The sequence below is a fragment of the Eurypyga helias genome, unplaced genomic scaffold (assembly GCF_000690775.1).
Source record: "Eurypyga helias isolate BGI_N326 unplaced genomic scaffold, ASM69077v1 scaffold35301, whole genome shotgun sequence".
In the NCBI taxonomy this organism is placed as follows: Eukaryota; Metazoa; Chordata; class Aves; order Eurypygiformes; family Eurypygidae; genus Eurypyga; species Eurypyga helias.
Genome location: NW_010232130.1, coordinates 1 through 14,464, shown reverse-complemented (window position 1 = coordinate 14,464; position 14,464 = coordinate 1). Strand labels below are relative to the sequence as shown.

Sequence of the window (14,464 nt, the reverse complement as noted above, 5' to 3'; positions counted from 1 at the left end):
TGGCGACAGGCGGGGAAAGCCAAGAGGATGCTCACAGTACCGGACGCGCTGCTCCTCGTCTGCTGTGCTGCATCAGGATCTGCCCAACACACTTCACATTTGCAGGTCGACGGCTGTAACGCTGGAGGTCGTTCCCTTACAGATGACAGGGCAGGCGTTTGGAACATTCACAGGTAAAATGAGGGAGGGTATCCAGAAGACCCTGCTTTCACCTTGCTAAAACAATACCAGGATTCCCAGACTTTTTTGGTAGCTCTTTTTTTTTAAAGGTTCCATTTTATATATGAGAATTAAACCAAAAATCCATTAACAACAACTGGCAGAAAAATTCCGTTCGGAGACCTAACCAGCCTCACCAGAGCAACCCGATCCGCGTTGCTGCACTGGGAAGAGCAGATTTTTCCTGGGGCAGATCATCACTGCTCATCTGTGTTGCCTACATTTGGATGCATGAAGCACGTTAGTTCAGAACTTGTCGGGGCTCTGAGGCTTGAAGAAAGAGTTCTTTGGACTTTGTCCCCGGGCTGGCTGCGATCTTGGATGAAGGCTTGGAAGCACGAGAAGGAGAGCAGCCAGATCAGACTTGCAGAAGGGGAGAGGCTGTCCAGCATCAGTGCAAGGGATCCCCTACAGACACAGATCCCTCCTGTCCCCTCCCCGCCTTGCAGAAAACATGCAGCGCTGAAAATCACAGGCTATTCCTTGGACCAGAAAACGTTTGGGATGTCGAATGGCTCACTACAGCTGCAACTCCTGTGCTTGGTTTGAAGTGTACTGCGGTTGTTCTTGGACATTCTTGTGTTTTTCTCTGCGTTCTGGTTTGAAAAAGCACATTCCAGCCTTGTGTAACTACCTCCTGGAAGCACTTAGCATTCGCCCCTCGAAAGGGGACGCAGCATCACGTGCCGCACGCCGGCCTGGAACAGACACACCTCTGGAGACAAAGGCCTCAGTAACGCGATCTCACTGGGTCAGGAGGAGAGCAAAGTGAGGCCTGTCCTCATTCACCTCAAGACCAACTATTTCTGGCACAGGGTGTATTTTGTTTTGGTTTTTTTTTTTCCCCAACAATTTCCAAAGTTACCTTTGCATAACCATCAGCACAGAGGTGAAACAGCTGAGGAGGTGCAGGAAAGCCTAAATCCCTCAGTGATGCGTACATCAGACTCGAGAAACTGCAGCAGTTGTTGCACCTCTACAACTTCAGAAGGCTCCTACCACAAGAAAAAAAGAACCTAACTTGTTAAAGCAATTTTTATTTGAGTATTTGGAGGGAAAGTTTCATTTCATGTGTAAAAATACTAGAGTTGAATGTTGTTTTTAAAAAAAAAAAAGTTAAGCTGATGGGCTCTCTGTGCAAACACAGCAGTTTCTGATGGAAAGGGGGAGCGAGGGTTTTCATAACATACGCCCTTTCACAGAAAAAATTTAAATGCTAGTTAACTGCAGTACATGTCATCATTTTTATACAGTCAAGAGAAAGAGAAACAAAAAAGGCAATTTAAGAGAACGCAACCTACAATGGAATAAATTCATCCACAGCAGAGACAGAGTAAGACTGCTTTTATGAAAATTAAAAAGAAACATGATACAACAAAAACGGGGTGTGGGGAATTTTCCACTAAGATTAAAAATGAAAAACAAACCAAAAAAAAAATTCACTTTTTGAACACCATTGCTATTCAAACACGTATGAAGTTTCAACCTAGTTTTTTTCTTGTACATGGGAAACACTGTTAAAGTGACCCTTCAAGAGTGAGAAGGCACCCCGAACTGCTGGCTGATACCTTTAACACACACTCAAGAAAGAAGAAATGATCTGGCATGATGCAAAAAATCATTAAGTGTTTATATATATTCATATATCTTTTCATAAAAAAAAAAGCGGCAACAAGTCATTACTTCAGTGCCAAAAATGTACTTTTGTCTGGCCGACTCGCCCACGAAGATGATTTCTCACTCAGACCTGCGCGGTGCTTTTAGACAGTGGTGAGAGCAGGTGATTCTGCGTTGTTGCATTTTGGATTAGATTGGGAAAATCAAGCGTTTTCTAGGTTCTGAGAAGCCAATCCTACAAAGTATTCCTAAGCTCTACACAAATGGAATAATTAAATGCACTGTCTAGACTGGAATACTCATCTGTACGGCATGGCAATTCCACTGGATTCGGTTTGATGTGTAATGTCTTGAAGCAGATGTTATAACAAAAATAACTTTTGCCTTTTGATTTACCTCACTGAGGCCATTAATGCTGTTCCTATAGTTGGTTTTCTGGAGCTGGATGACACTTCATTGCTGTCCAAAATGAGTTTGAACCTTAACCCTCCAGAGTTTGTTCACTTTGTTGCTTATATTATTGCACTAGCTACTAAAGTCTTATCTCTTCCTATATAAATCTAATTGTTCAGAGTGCAGATTCTATATTTAGATCATGAACTGTACGAAATAAATAAACTAAGGGGATTTTCTGGTCAGAGTTGCTGATATGTTGAATACCTTAATTATTTCTAAAGTAAACAGTTTTGGTGTATATTCTTAAAAACCTGTGGTCATTCAGCATAAAAGCCTTGACGTAATACTTTAAGAATGGATTTGTTTTCCTTCTCAAAAATGCATCAAAGAATTGTTTTAAATACAGAATCTGTGAGGCTTCCTACAAATTCATCTAAATCGTAATACAAACACAGTTTGTAATTCAGATAATATAGAAAGTTCTCTAGTGTCCATTGAAGTAAGGTCCCCAAAATGCAGTCTGTTTTGTTTCTGAATGGGAAAACATTGCAAACTTTAAGCGGTTCCACTGGCTGAATAGGAGAACTGAGGAAAATGAGGTCTTCTCTCGTTATCTACACAATCCATGCTGTCATCTGAAAAATGAAAAACCAGTAGTCAACATGTGCTGCCTTTTTAAGTGAACAGACAATAGGATAACGCACAGGGAGGTTATTTCAGAAAATTTCACTGTCACCTTCCTTTTCCCCAACTTGACAAAGAAACAGGAAGTCTTAAATCTCACCCCGTTAAATGGGCATCACGGAGGATCCCAACAGTTTTTTGGGTATTCATTTCAACTTGCTAGGAGCTGCATTGCTTAAATCCACAGTCGGTGTGCTGAATTCCTGGCAACTGCTGTTTCAGAACATCAAACACGCCCGGTTACCAGGAGAATGAAACACGTTGTGATGGACTGTGGATGTCAGCCCACACCCAAATGACTGCTTGCATATCCACAGCGTGCACGCAGATGTACGCGTGCAACACTCGCAAACAGAATTATTTTCCAGTGGGAATGTGCAGGTTTGGAAAAGGCAGCCGTACACTATCTTCTAAAGCAGGTTTTTCATTTCCCAAACTGGGAAGACACATGGAAAGTTTCCCATCACTTTACCAACTTCTTGGTCAAATATGTATATGGCAACCAGCAAGTTTAAACTGATGCTTTTCCACGTGCCCTAAAGAGACAGGTAACGCTACAGCAAATTATTTCGGGTCGCCTGGAGAACACACTGGGAACCATCTGGGAAAACTTTACCTTGGTCAGGAGGAGTGATTGTTATCATCTGGGCTGTGAATTCTTCATCGAAGTATCTTGTGTCTGTTTCAGATGTAACTTGTGGCTTAAATGGAGGTACGAGCTATGAAAAGGGAAAAACACACTGTTCATTTACAGGTTCTTGCAGCACACTTTGAAACATTCCTAAAATAGGTTTAAAACCCACCAGTCCATAAAGAAGGAACCATATACAGTAAAAAGTGTTTATTTAAGGTGCGTGCTTCCCATTTATGGGACATTTAAGGCATTTGGTCTCTAGGATTCAATTGCACAAAGAAAAACCTAGAATCCTAACACTTCTTCACATAAAAAATAACATGCTTACACATTTTTAAAGACAACAGTATATGATGGTTCCTCACCTAATTATGCGGCAACTGTCAACTGCACCTAGTCAGATTGATGCTTGAGGAGGATGAACATGAGTAAGATGGATGCTCAGTGATACCGAACACATCGGCCAGACTTGCCTGTCACCCTCTACTGTGCTGACGGTCAGGAATAAATGCCAGCTGCAGAGCTCCTGCGCCCACGCAGCTCTGACTGCACCCGGGCTGTCGCTCAGGCCACGCCAGGAGAACTGAGGACAAGGGAGCAGCAACATCGAGCATCTACACTCTCGATCCCCAAAAGCAGTTTGGTATCAACTCGGAGCTTAGAAAATCTGCAGCGCATACAGAAAAACGGGGCACGCTCGGCGGTGAACATCCTCCTCTTGCCACACCACGAGTCGCACTGTTTGGGTCTTACTCTGCACGCTCGCCTGGGCAGACAGGCTAGAGAGCATCTGTGTGCACCTAGGCAAGCTCTGTCAAGGCAACTCCAGATGGAGCGGGGCTGCTTGGCTGGGGCGGGAGGAGGAGTGCGCCTGGGAAGCGGGGCAGCGGAGCTGGTCGCATACAGATGGAACGCGTACAGTTTTGGAGGGCGACGGAGCTGGGATTCAGACCTTGCTCACCTCCCCACCGCCCGGTGCGGCAGAAACCGAACGTAAACGCTGCTCTCTGCCCTCCCAAAGAGGACGTCATCGCTCTCAGCACGGGGCTCCAGCTCGCCCACCGCTGGGGTTAAGCCTGGCCATCTTTTAATAGCACAGAGCCACACCGGGCAACAATTCGGGAGCGTGACCGGGGAAGCGTAGGGCTTCCAACCCGAAGCTGCGGGGAAAGGTTTATCGAGGTGAATGGTAAGTGGCTCCAACTGGAATTAAGCACTGACCCTGAGAGTTGCACTTCTGCTCGTACAGACACAAGAATGACACCAACAGAAATCACTACTTGGAAAACACCAGCATATCTTGAATGTACCAAACGCCTCTTCCCCACCTCTGCCTCCAGCTTGGATCTGAAGGATCCTTTGCTTGGCAAGTTGATAAATATGCAATGCACTAGCTTTGAGCTCCCTATCGCCAGGATCATCTTTCTGGTCTGTTTTGGGAGCACCTAACAGAGTGTTGTCCTCTCTTACAATCAACAATCTGATAAAGCTCCTCCATTTTCCATGTAAAGACTAAGAAGTGGAATAAGGTGATAACTTCCAAATATCATAGAATCACGGAATGGTTAGGGTTGGAAGGGACCTTAAAGATCATCTAGTTCCAACCCCCCTGCCATGGGCAGGGACACCTTCCACTAGAGGGTGTCTAGATACAAAGAATATAAAGAAACATTCTACTGTTTAAAACCAATCTCTAAAAATTAAGGGACATACAAATTCTGTTTGTTATAAGAGTATATATTCATCATCATTTTTCTGAATGATTAATGATCCTCTGTGCCCATGGATGGCTCAAAGGAGCAAATGTTCCTGACCAAAAAAACCTCACTAAGGTCCTTACAAGTGTTTTTATGTCCTGGATTTAAAAAGGTAAAGGAAGCAGGATATCCCGAAGCCACGTGTCACTCTGAGCCTTACAGCCCTCCTGAAGCTACTGAAGAGGGAGTGCTTTGCGTTACGTTAACGCCACGGTTCCCAGTCAAGTCAAAGCAGCATACTACGCGTACAAACCCTGCTGGGGGTGAGCATGCTTGGTCACGTTTCAGCTCTGCTCTCCCTCCTTACAGCGGCCTGCTGCCCGCTCCTCAGCGCGAACCTGGTGCGCGTCGGGCAAGTGAGCGGCGCTGTGTCGCTCGCAGGCTCCCGGCTGCTGTGCCTGGCTGTGGGCACACAGCGATTTAGGGCCTGGGCACTGAGCAGACCCCCGAACGGTGCACATCGGAACTACTTGGAGCAGCAGCCCTAAGTCAGAACGCGCGTGTAACGGGCTAGCACTGCCTGGACCACCTTCCCTTGTATTTCAGTGTCTGTTAAAAGCAATTTGAGACAGATTACGAGGCACTCGCAAGACTTTTTTCCCCTCTACCTGTCAAATTCACAACACTCAGCTGGAAACAGAGGGGAAAGCACAGAAAGCTCTTACTCCGGCTTTACCAAGCAAATATGTTGCTTTACTGAAAAGCTGTCACGGCAGAAAGGTGCCACCTGCAGCCTCCCACCGCTGCAGACCAGCGTCATACCCCCAGGCTTATGCTGGTTTAAGAGACAAAAGAGACCCAAGGGAAAAACACAGAAGTGATGAAAATCTCCTTGCGCACGTTTGCTTGTGGGTGGGCAAAACAGTGCCAACTAAATCACATCTTTCTTTGCACCAAGGACACACCACCACCACTCTTCCTGGAGAGCCTAATGAATATGTTAAATTCCTGGGACAACCCCAGTTATTCTAAACTCCTTATAATCCAGAGCAAAGCAAGGTTTCCAAAAAAGCTTAATTGCAAAGGAGGTGTTCTCGATTGCTCCAAGCCTGTATGCGTACACACATCCACCGTTACCCAGAGACAGCGGGTACCCAAGCCCAGCACACGAACACCTCTCGGCACCTGACAAGATTCAGCTTTTACCCGTCGCACCGCATTTCAGGTGAACGCTGCGAGGTCCTCTTGGGCCTCCCCCCGAACGCAGGCAGCAATTACTCACAGGCTGTTTGAAATCTGTTCATTTGCACAGCATGGCTATTCCTACGCTAAGTAACAGTTTACAGCCACTTTCGGTGCATGTGCTAATGGAGCAGGAGCCAAACCAGAATCCAGCCCCCTTGGATATGCCAAGGTCAGAAATAGTCTCAATTAGCACAGTGTTTTCTCAAAAATATGTAACATTTGGAATTTCCTGGTAGTTCCCACAACAACCTGAGTGAGTACTACTCAGGGACAATTCCTGAAGGCTTTCTCAGTCCTGTGGATAAATTGCCTCCAGCTTGTGTTATTTCTCCATTCAGGGAAGCAGGACTACCATCAGATAACGTCACTGAAGACATTTAAGGCCTGTTATCAACTTTTTACCTTAAACTGCAAAAAAAAAAAAAAAATAGCAACTCAGCTTGCCAGCTGAGTGAAACAGAAGGTAACTTCCTGTTTAGAACAGCAATTCAGGTATACTTTTTACACTATACTGAATAAACTCCACCAACTCCCTCCTGCCCTCACAGCTGCATGCAGCTCTCTCTCAAGGGATGCTTTGAAAGGAGAGGTAGCTACACTTTCAAGGCACAAAAAATGATGTTATGATGTTTCGGTTCCCTTTAGCCACAGCAATCAGTGAGGAAGTGAAAGAAGAGAAGGGAACAGAGCACTGTCTGTAATTGTATGAAAGCACTGGACAATTCTCCCACTACAGTATGGAAACCAGTAGTGTTATGCTCTTTTTTAAGAATACAAACAATAGATCACTGCATTAGTTTTACCAAAAGAATCAAAACTCAGTTTCTGCTAAGTTTTTTACCTGCTCCCACCAAAGGGAGGGGAACTAAACTGTATTCACAAATCAAATGAGATCTGATACCATGAGGGGCTGCAGGGGGAAGGAGGGAGTTTGAGAAGAACTGGGATTGAGTGAGATGGCACTAGTAGATGGGAGCCTTCAATCCCCAGACCCACGTTTTAGTTCGCTGCATTTCACGTGAGCGTTACGGAAAACGTGGCTGGTGCCAATCAAACGGGAGAGGACACAGCAGATCACCCTGAAAGCACAAAGTACTTTGGAGGGGAGGAGTAAGCTGTCTGTGAACGAAGGGACAGGGAGGCATAGACAACTGATGAAACGCTCACAGGGAAAGGGCTGGGCTCTCTGACTTTTGTGGTGCTTGCTGGAAAGCCTGCAAACTCAGGGGGTTACAAGGCAAACTGGTGAGAAACACCATGAAGCGCAGACACTTCACATCAGCCCTCTGCCACCAAAAAACCAAATGTATCAGGCTTGGACTGATGCAAAAGCCTACACCTCTCTGCACTTGCCTATTCAGTCTGATTTCATCATTCCATTTGGGAAAAATGCAAAGAGAACAAACAACCCATCTTCTGCTACTGCTTCCAGGAAGTTTTGCTTCAGAGGCTCAGGAACCAACAATGGCTCCTGGCCTCACAAGGGATACGTCAGTTGATAACAAGGTATGGCAACAGGAATGATAAGGAAAAGCCATTTTAAAAGCTTATATACTGTCTAAATTTGGAAGCAATTTTGGTTACATCCTATTTATTCAATCACAGAAAAAGTATCTCATTGAGAGACTCCTGTCACTGCAAAAAAAAAAAAGCTTCAGTTCAGAATACAGTTACAGTATTTTAAGAAACACGAAGCAATTTAGCCTTGTTAAAAAGAATTGCAAACCTCTTCCACGGAGGGCTTCTGTGTACCTTACAGGGCAACACAATTTGAGACATTCAGAATATCCACAGCTACAAGTCACCATGGGAGAACAGTTGTACAAGTACCTTTTTCTCGTACACATCTTGCCAAACAATGCCAGCAAAGAACTTGTGCTGCATAATCTCCTTGGCATCATCAGGACCGCCACCTAACCTGTTTGGGGCAAAGTAAGTCATTAAATGTTTGAGTACAGTTATTTTTTTTTTAATGCAATTTTTATTAAACAGTAGTGAAGAAATTCTGAGTTTATATAATACATTTGGGAGCAGTTTTGGCATTTGCCTCACACTTGGTTTTTGTGCAAGGGCTGCAGGATAGGCTATTCTAGGCTCCAACACAGTTCCACTAAGAGATCTGAAACTCTAACAAACAGAACAAAGGTCTCTCTTAAACAAAGAAAAAAAGTATTAATAATCTCAATTCAAAAGACCTGTCCTTCGGGAAAGATGCTGCCCTAGGGAACACAGCAGAACCTGCAAGTAAAAGGTCCGAACCACAAGCCCTTCTCCCTTTCTAAATTAACAAGTGACTGCCCCTTACAATTCTCTAGAGTTAAGAGTGATGCCAGCAGTAAAACTGAACTTGATGTTGAAGTGTAAGAGAGGCAAGGATTTTTAAGACCAACTGATTTATGCAACCTGATTTAAATTTCCATTAAAGAAATCAGTTGACAACTGCAGTGATAATATCGTGTGGTATGCAAATCTTTCCTCCTCCTTGGCGTCACGACAGCAAAGGGTGTTTTATTGACTTAAGGTATATCAAGATAAAGCACTTTTATTCCGAAATAAAACTGTCCACACAGCTCATAGATGCAATCAGTTTAGTTGCAGTCTTGAGCTAACAGATGCTTAAATTCTGCTGTGGAGGTTAAAATGTTCTCTGAAAGACTGCACTCCCTCTGCAAGCAAAGGCACACACTGAGAAGACGAAACACGTACTGAGACATCAACTTTCAGGCAACAAGGTTAAGATGATGCTCAGGATTTTAAGTATAGGAGGTGCCACCACGTTCATCCAGGCTGACCTCTACTAACTGTCTGTTCTCTCATTCCTGGTGCCACAGGCAGACTGAGAGGATATCCCTATGTTCAGAGCTTGGAACAATGGCTCTTCGTGGCCAATGCCAGAGCTATGCCACTACAGAAAGAAGGGCCAAGGACTGTGGAACCTGAAGCCAAGCTGCCTGGTCAGGCCTCATCTGTGCTGCACAGCAGCTTGCCCCGAACCTCCTCCAGGACACATGAGCTAACCATGCAGCCCTAATTCGTGATTATTTCGGGACAGAGGAAAGGGTTTTGGTTCAACAAATCAGAGAGGATGCGAAGGCTGTGCTAGAGCCCGCTGAAGTGGTATTTTTACAGCTTGAGACTGTGCTGCCTGCTCTGGGACGTAGCTTGAAGGCACGATGCTACTGGGACAGCGTTGGGTGTTTGCTCGGTGCAGAGGACTCGGATATGGTGACACTTCGTACATCCTGCTGACTGGGTACATGCAACCCTCTCAGCCACACCTGAGCACCGTCCTCACTGAACGCAAGCTGGCAGAGGCCACAGCAGAGATGAAGCCAGCAGAGGTGCTTGGCAGTTCAGAGTCCACGCTTGCTTCCTGGCCCTCTTCCATTAACTGCCACAGCAACCAAAGGGGTTTGCTCCTTCACATTCCTTCAGGAATTGTGCAGTGGCACAGGGAATGGGTCCCCAGTATTCCAGTAGCAAAGTGCTGGGTGACGCTCTCCTTCCCCAGGTGAGCTCTAAGGCCAAGCCTAAGTTCACCTTAGAGCCCCCACAGGCCAAACCAAGCTGGGCGATGGCTCTCCCACCTGCCTGGCAGCACGTTATACAGCTGCAGAGCAGCCTGGAACAGAGACAAAGTAATCATCTCTCGGCTGGTTCCACACAGGACTACAGCCTTTACCATGGCTCTGCCAGGCTCCCTGTTGCTTCCCCAGTGCAGATGATGATGGCCGCCGAAGAAGAGGGTAGTCAATCCTCTTTGTCCACGGATGTCAACAGACTGTGCTTCTGCAGAGAGGTTGGGGAGCGACGATGAGCTGAGAACCCCCCGAACGGCGCTTTGCAGAGCCTGCAGGAAGGCTGGTTGGCTGCCGCCCTGTACGAGCGCTGCAGAGAACACCTTAGCTGACATAAGCCTTTGTTCCATGAAGGGCAAACACATACTGGGGGAAATGCCAAGAAACACCCCAGATGTTTTACTCACCTTTTAGAAGTCTATACTATTCAACAAATCCATTCAAAGCGAATGGGAAAACGACAGAAACCTCCTATTTAGGCTATGGACTTATTCCAAAATACACCCTTGTTTTTCAGAATTATTATGAAAGGACCCTCTCAAGGAGAACCAAATTAAATCAGCACCTAATGCAAAAGTCATGGGTAAGCATCACTGAGAACCGAAGGAGCAGCAGGCTTGTTTTTCATACGGACATGCAAGAGCTGAAGAAAAATACAGCAGGTAAGTCTTGACAAGATTCTTGTACAATAAAGTCAAATTTTGAGCACTGAAATCTTCAGACAGAACCAGAAATAGTATGAATAGGACTTAAATAAGATATAGAGTATACAAGGAAATATAACAAAGTGTAGAGGCCAAAAAGCAATTAAAAAACAAACAAACAACCAAACAAAACAACCCAACCCAAAACTTCAAAACCTCAAAAAACTTCTGTCTAAATTGATCTCCTTAAAAAAATATCTGCCAAACAATTCTGGTCATTCATTTAACTTCCATCGACATTTGAGAGCCTTTTTTTCTGCATTTCAGCTAAGACCCAAGAAGAAAATTATTAGTAAAGTGCAACTTCAGTATTAAACTGAATCCATTTCCACATTTTTAATTTTTATGAAACTGCATATTCCTTACAAATTCCTTTAATTGTTTAATGACAACTGCCTGTGCTTCACAAATCAAGGGCAGTCAGCTATCATTCTACTAGTAAATCACGTACAAATATTTTAAGCGTTTTATGTACTGTAATTTTATATCTATGTATAAAAGCACAGTGTATAAATACAGAGTCAACAGTGATGGCTGGCCAGAAGATTGCACTTCATGGATCACAGGAAAAACACTGTTTCTCTCCTTGTCCATGTAAAAGTAAGCAGTGCTCAGCGTCCAGGTCCATTCCCAGCTCTTTAAGAAGAAACCCACCAATTTCTAGTTTTATAGTTAGAGTTGTAGTTAAAACACTTCTGCAGCAAGGCCAGCCAGGCTCCAGCGTGGGACAGCAGGCAGCAACCGCCTTCACTCCGCCCTGCCAAATAATCCCCTTCGTAAGAGCCACAACACCAGGTTCTGACTGGGTGAATCCTCATCTGAAGAGGCTGTCATACTTCTAGGTGACCAATCTGTGTTGTTTACAGACCTGCACATGCACCATCCTCAGCTGAGAGCACAGCCACGGCTTTAGGCATCGCTTCTGCTGCTCTTCTGTCTTCACATGGCTTCTCTGACTCCCCCTCTGCCCTCAAGCCTGGTTCTACAACAGTGCAAATATACCCTCCAGGCTCAAGAGAACCAGCTCAGCAAAACTGTTGGTGTTCACCAGCTCAGAGCACACAGACCCGTATTTATCCGTCTCTGATACAGTCAGGATGGAGACTAGGAACTATTTTACTGTGGCACTTACTTTCATAGAAACAGCCACAGGGAAGGGTTTAGGAACTGCATCTACATCCTTTTCCTGTGAGTGGCACTATCAGCACGGAGAAGCTCTGGCTGGCTTTGGGAAGAACACGATTTGCTGCCTCCAGGTTTGGAGGGAAAAGGCCCCATTTTTCCCCCAAAGCCCTGCACACACAGTCTTTGGGGGTTTTCCTGCTCAGAGATTAAGACTTTCGGAAAGCCTGATGCAAGTCCCAGCTCTGTGCCTAGCTTTACTTCCCCGCTTCTTCATTAACCACACACGTGCAACAAACGCAGTGGATCCAGTAACAGCGGAAAAGCTGCACTCCCCGACATCAGTAACCACAGGGGAGGCACGCGTGAGGATGCTGAGGCTTGGGAAGTCTTTAAACTACTGATTTCTAGAAAGCTGGGGAAAAAAAATTCTCTTCAAATGCGCCTTTTCTGTTTTCAGCTTCAGTTTACATCTCTTATGGGTGAGCTATTTGAGTTTGTCCAAGCTAACTCTCAGCAGCTTTGGACTGAACCGATTTAGACTACAGTTATCCCACACGACAGCTAAACCTCAGTCTACCTCAGAGCATCTGATGAAACACGTATGGAGACTTGGTGAGCACTCTGCAGCTCAAGTGATACCCAGGACCTTGGAGTTGTCTGGAGACAGAAACGCCTTTGTACTCAAGACACAGACATTGCAGACCAACTTAAGACACGTCATGTGTGGTTTCCAAACTCTGGATGCCCACAAGGCATGAAGTCGGCTGCCTAAGAGGACCGGCTATTCTAGGCTACCTCCTCCTGCCTGCCACCAGCTAGCTGGGACCATCTCCAGGCCTCTGCAGTCCCCACGACTGTCATCTCTACCTCTTCTAACCTCAACAGCGGCTGCGGGGGCTGCAGACCTAGCTGTGACCGAGAGCAGGTTTGCTCAAGCCATCTACCCTTCCCATAGCAGAGCACCGCAGGGGACACGGACACACACCTTAACCGCAAATTGCCTTTTTCACAACAAAAAAACCCCAAGGAGTTTGGTTGTCATGCATGTAAAGGCTTGATCGGCCCTGATCTTCCTGAGCACCTGCAGCCACAGCTGTACTCTGGATGTGGAAAGAGCCACCATCACTAAAAAGAATCAAGTGCCAGATCTCTGTGTGGCTGGAAGGACTGGTGACCAGTTCCCAATGACCAGCTTCAGTGCTCCAAAGCCACAACTACAGCTCAGTGAAGGCATTAAGTCTTTTTTTTAAAAGGCATTTGTGAAATGCTGCATCTTCTTCCTCTCATTCTTCCTGAACGGCAAGGTCCAACAGCACCCAGAAGACAGAAGTGGATGAAGCAGCTTGTGACAAACCCCATCTGAAAGAGGCTGAACAACCCCAACCTATGACAGGTAGCACTAAGGCAGGTAGTGAAAACACATGAGCAAAGTTCAGAGGAACCCATCCTGAAGTTCTTTCAAGTTTAACACCTGCTAAGGTTCAGAGCTTGCAAGACACCAACTACAAACCCACCCATCTAAACTCAGTCAGTTTACATGGAGCCCTCTGACCCACGCCCACTTTCACAGGTTACAGTCTCCACAGCCTGAGAAAAAAATTTAAAAAGTTGAAAACTTGGCAGGTTTAAGTGAGAAAAAAATGCTCTGATTGCCTCCTTCCATTTGATACATGTCACAAAGCAGCGAAGGAGAATTTCAGGTCACATTAACATGAAATATTTACAGAATAGATTTTTTTTTTCTTCTTAGGAAAATTAAGGCTCACATTACAAGGTTAATAAACTTATATCGATCCCAAAAGGAACTTCAAAATTCCTTCTCTCTTACAAAATGGATTTTATATGACCAAATTTAGAAAACAGCCATGATTAAAAGCAGAATGCAATTAATTGTTCTTCATATTTTCCCCATATGCCTGTGATCTTGAGACTGAGCTGGTATTACTGAACACAGAGTGCCAAGACTGCTTCTTTATATCCAGAAGTGAGGTGCAACAGGTGATCTGTAAGATTTAATTCACTGATGCAGATCACAATTCCCTAGCTCCCTGATATTTAACTTAAAATACCCTCAGTCACTGAGCTTCATTGCATCGAACTTTGTTGTTGTTGGGGTTTTTTGAGGATTTTACGGGAAGGGACATCATCTCCCAGTTTCATTTTTCTCATGTTTTTGGCTGTCTCCACTCTGAAGTTCATCAGCAGTTACTAAACAGTGCCAGTTCTGATGTTTTCTGCCACACATAGCAGCATGATGACACCAACTTCTGTCCACCGCTGGGCTTTGTGGGGAAGAGGGGATTTCTGTTGAATTACAGAGTGGTTCCCCAAAGTATCATCAACGGGCTAATGTCAACCAGACCATCGCACATCATTTAACCCCTCACTGAGCCTGTTTTTGTAGCTATTTGATTCTTTTTCTTCAATGTGGCTCCCTGAACTCACTGTGAGTCAATACCAAGCATGCCAGGTACCCACCCCAGCACACAGACCACACAGTACAAGGAACATAAAGCTACAAGGCCGGGACTCAGGACTTCTCAAAAGGGACTTCAGGGCAATGGG

At 45.2% G+C, this 14,464-nt stretch overlaps 1 protein-coding gene across 1 annotated transcript; it reads right to left on the bottom strand.

Moving 5' to 3' along the window:
- Positions 1-2,178: 2,178 nt before the first annotated feature.
- On the bottom strand, positions 2,179-8,410 carry LOC104516842 (RAC-alpha serine/threonine-protein kinase-like; the record flags this gene model as incomplete). Its single annotated transcript, XM_010161315.1, has 3 exons — positions 2,179-2,867; positions 3,533-3,635; positions 8,323-8,410. Coding segments are annotated over 3 exons (271 nt in total), but the record flags the coding sequence as incomplete, so codon positions are not given.
- Between the last annotated feature and the right edge of the window lie 6,054 nt (positions 8,411-14,464).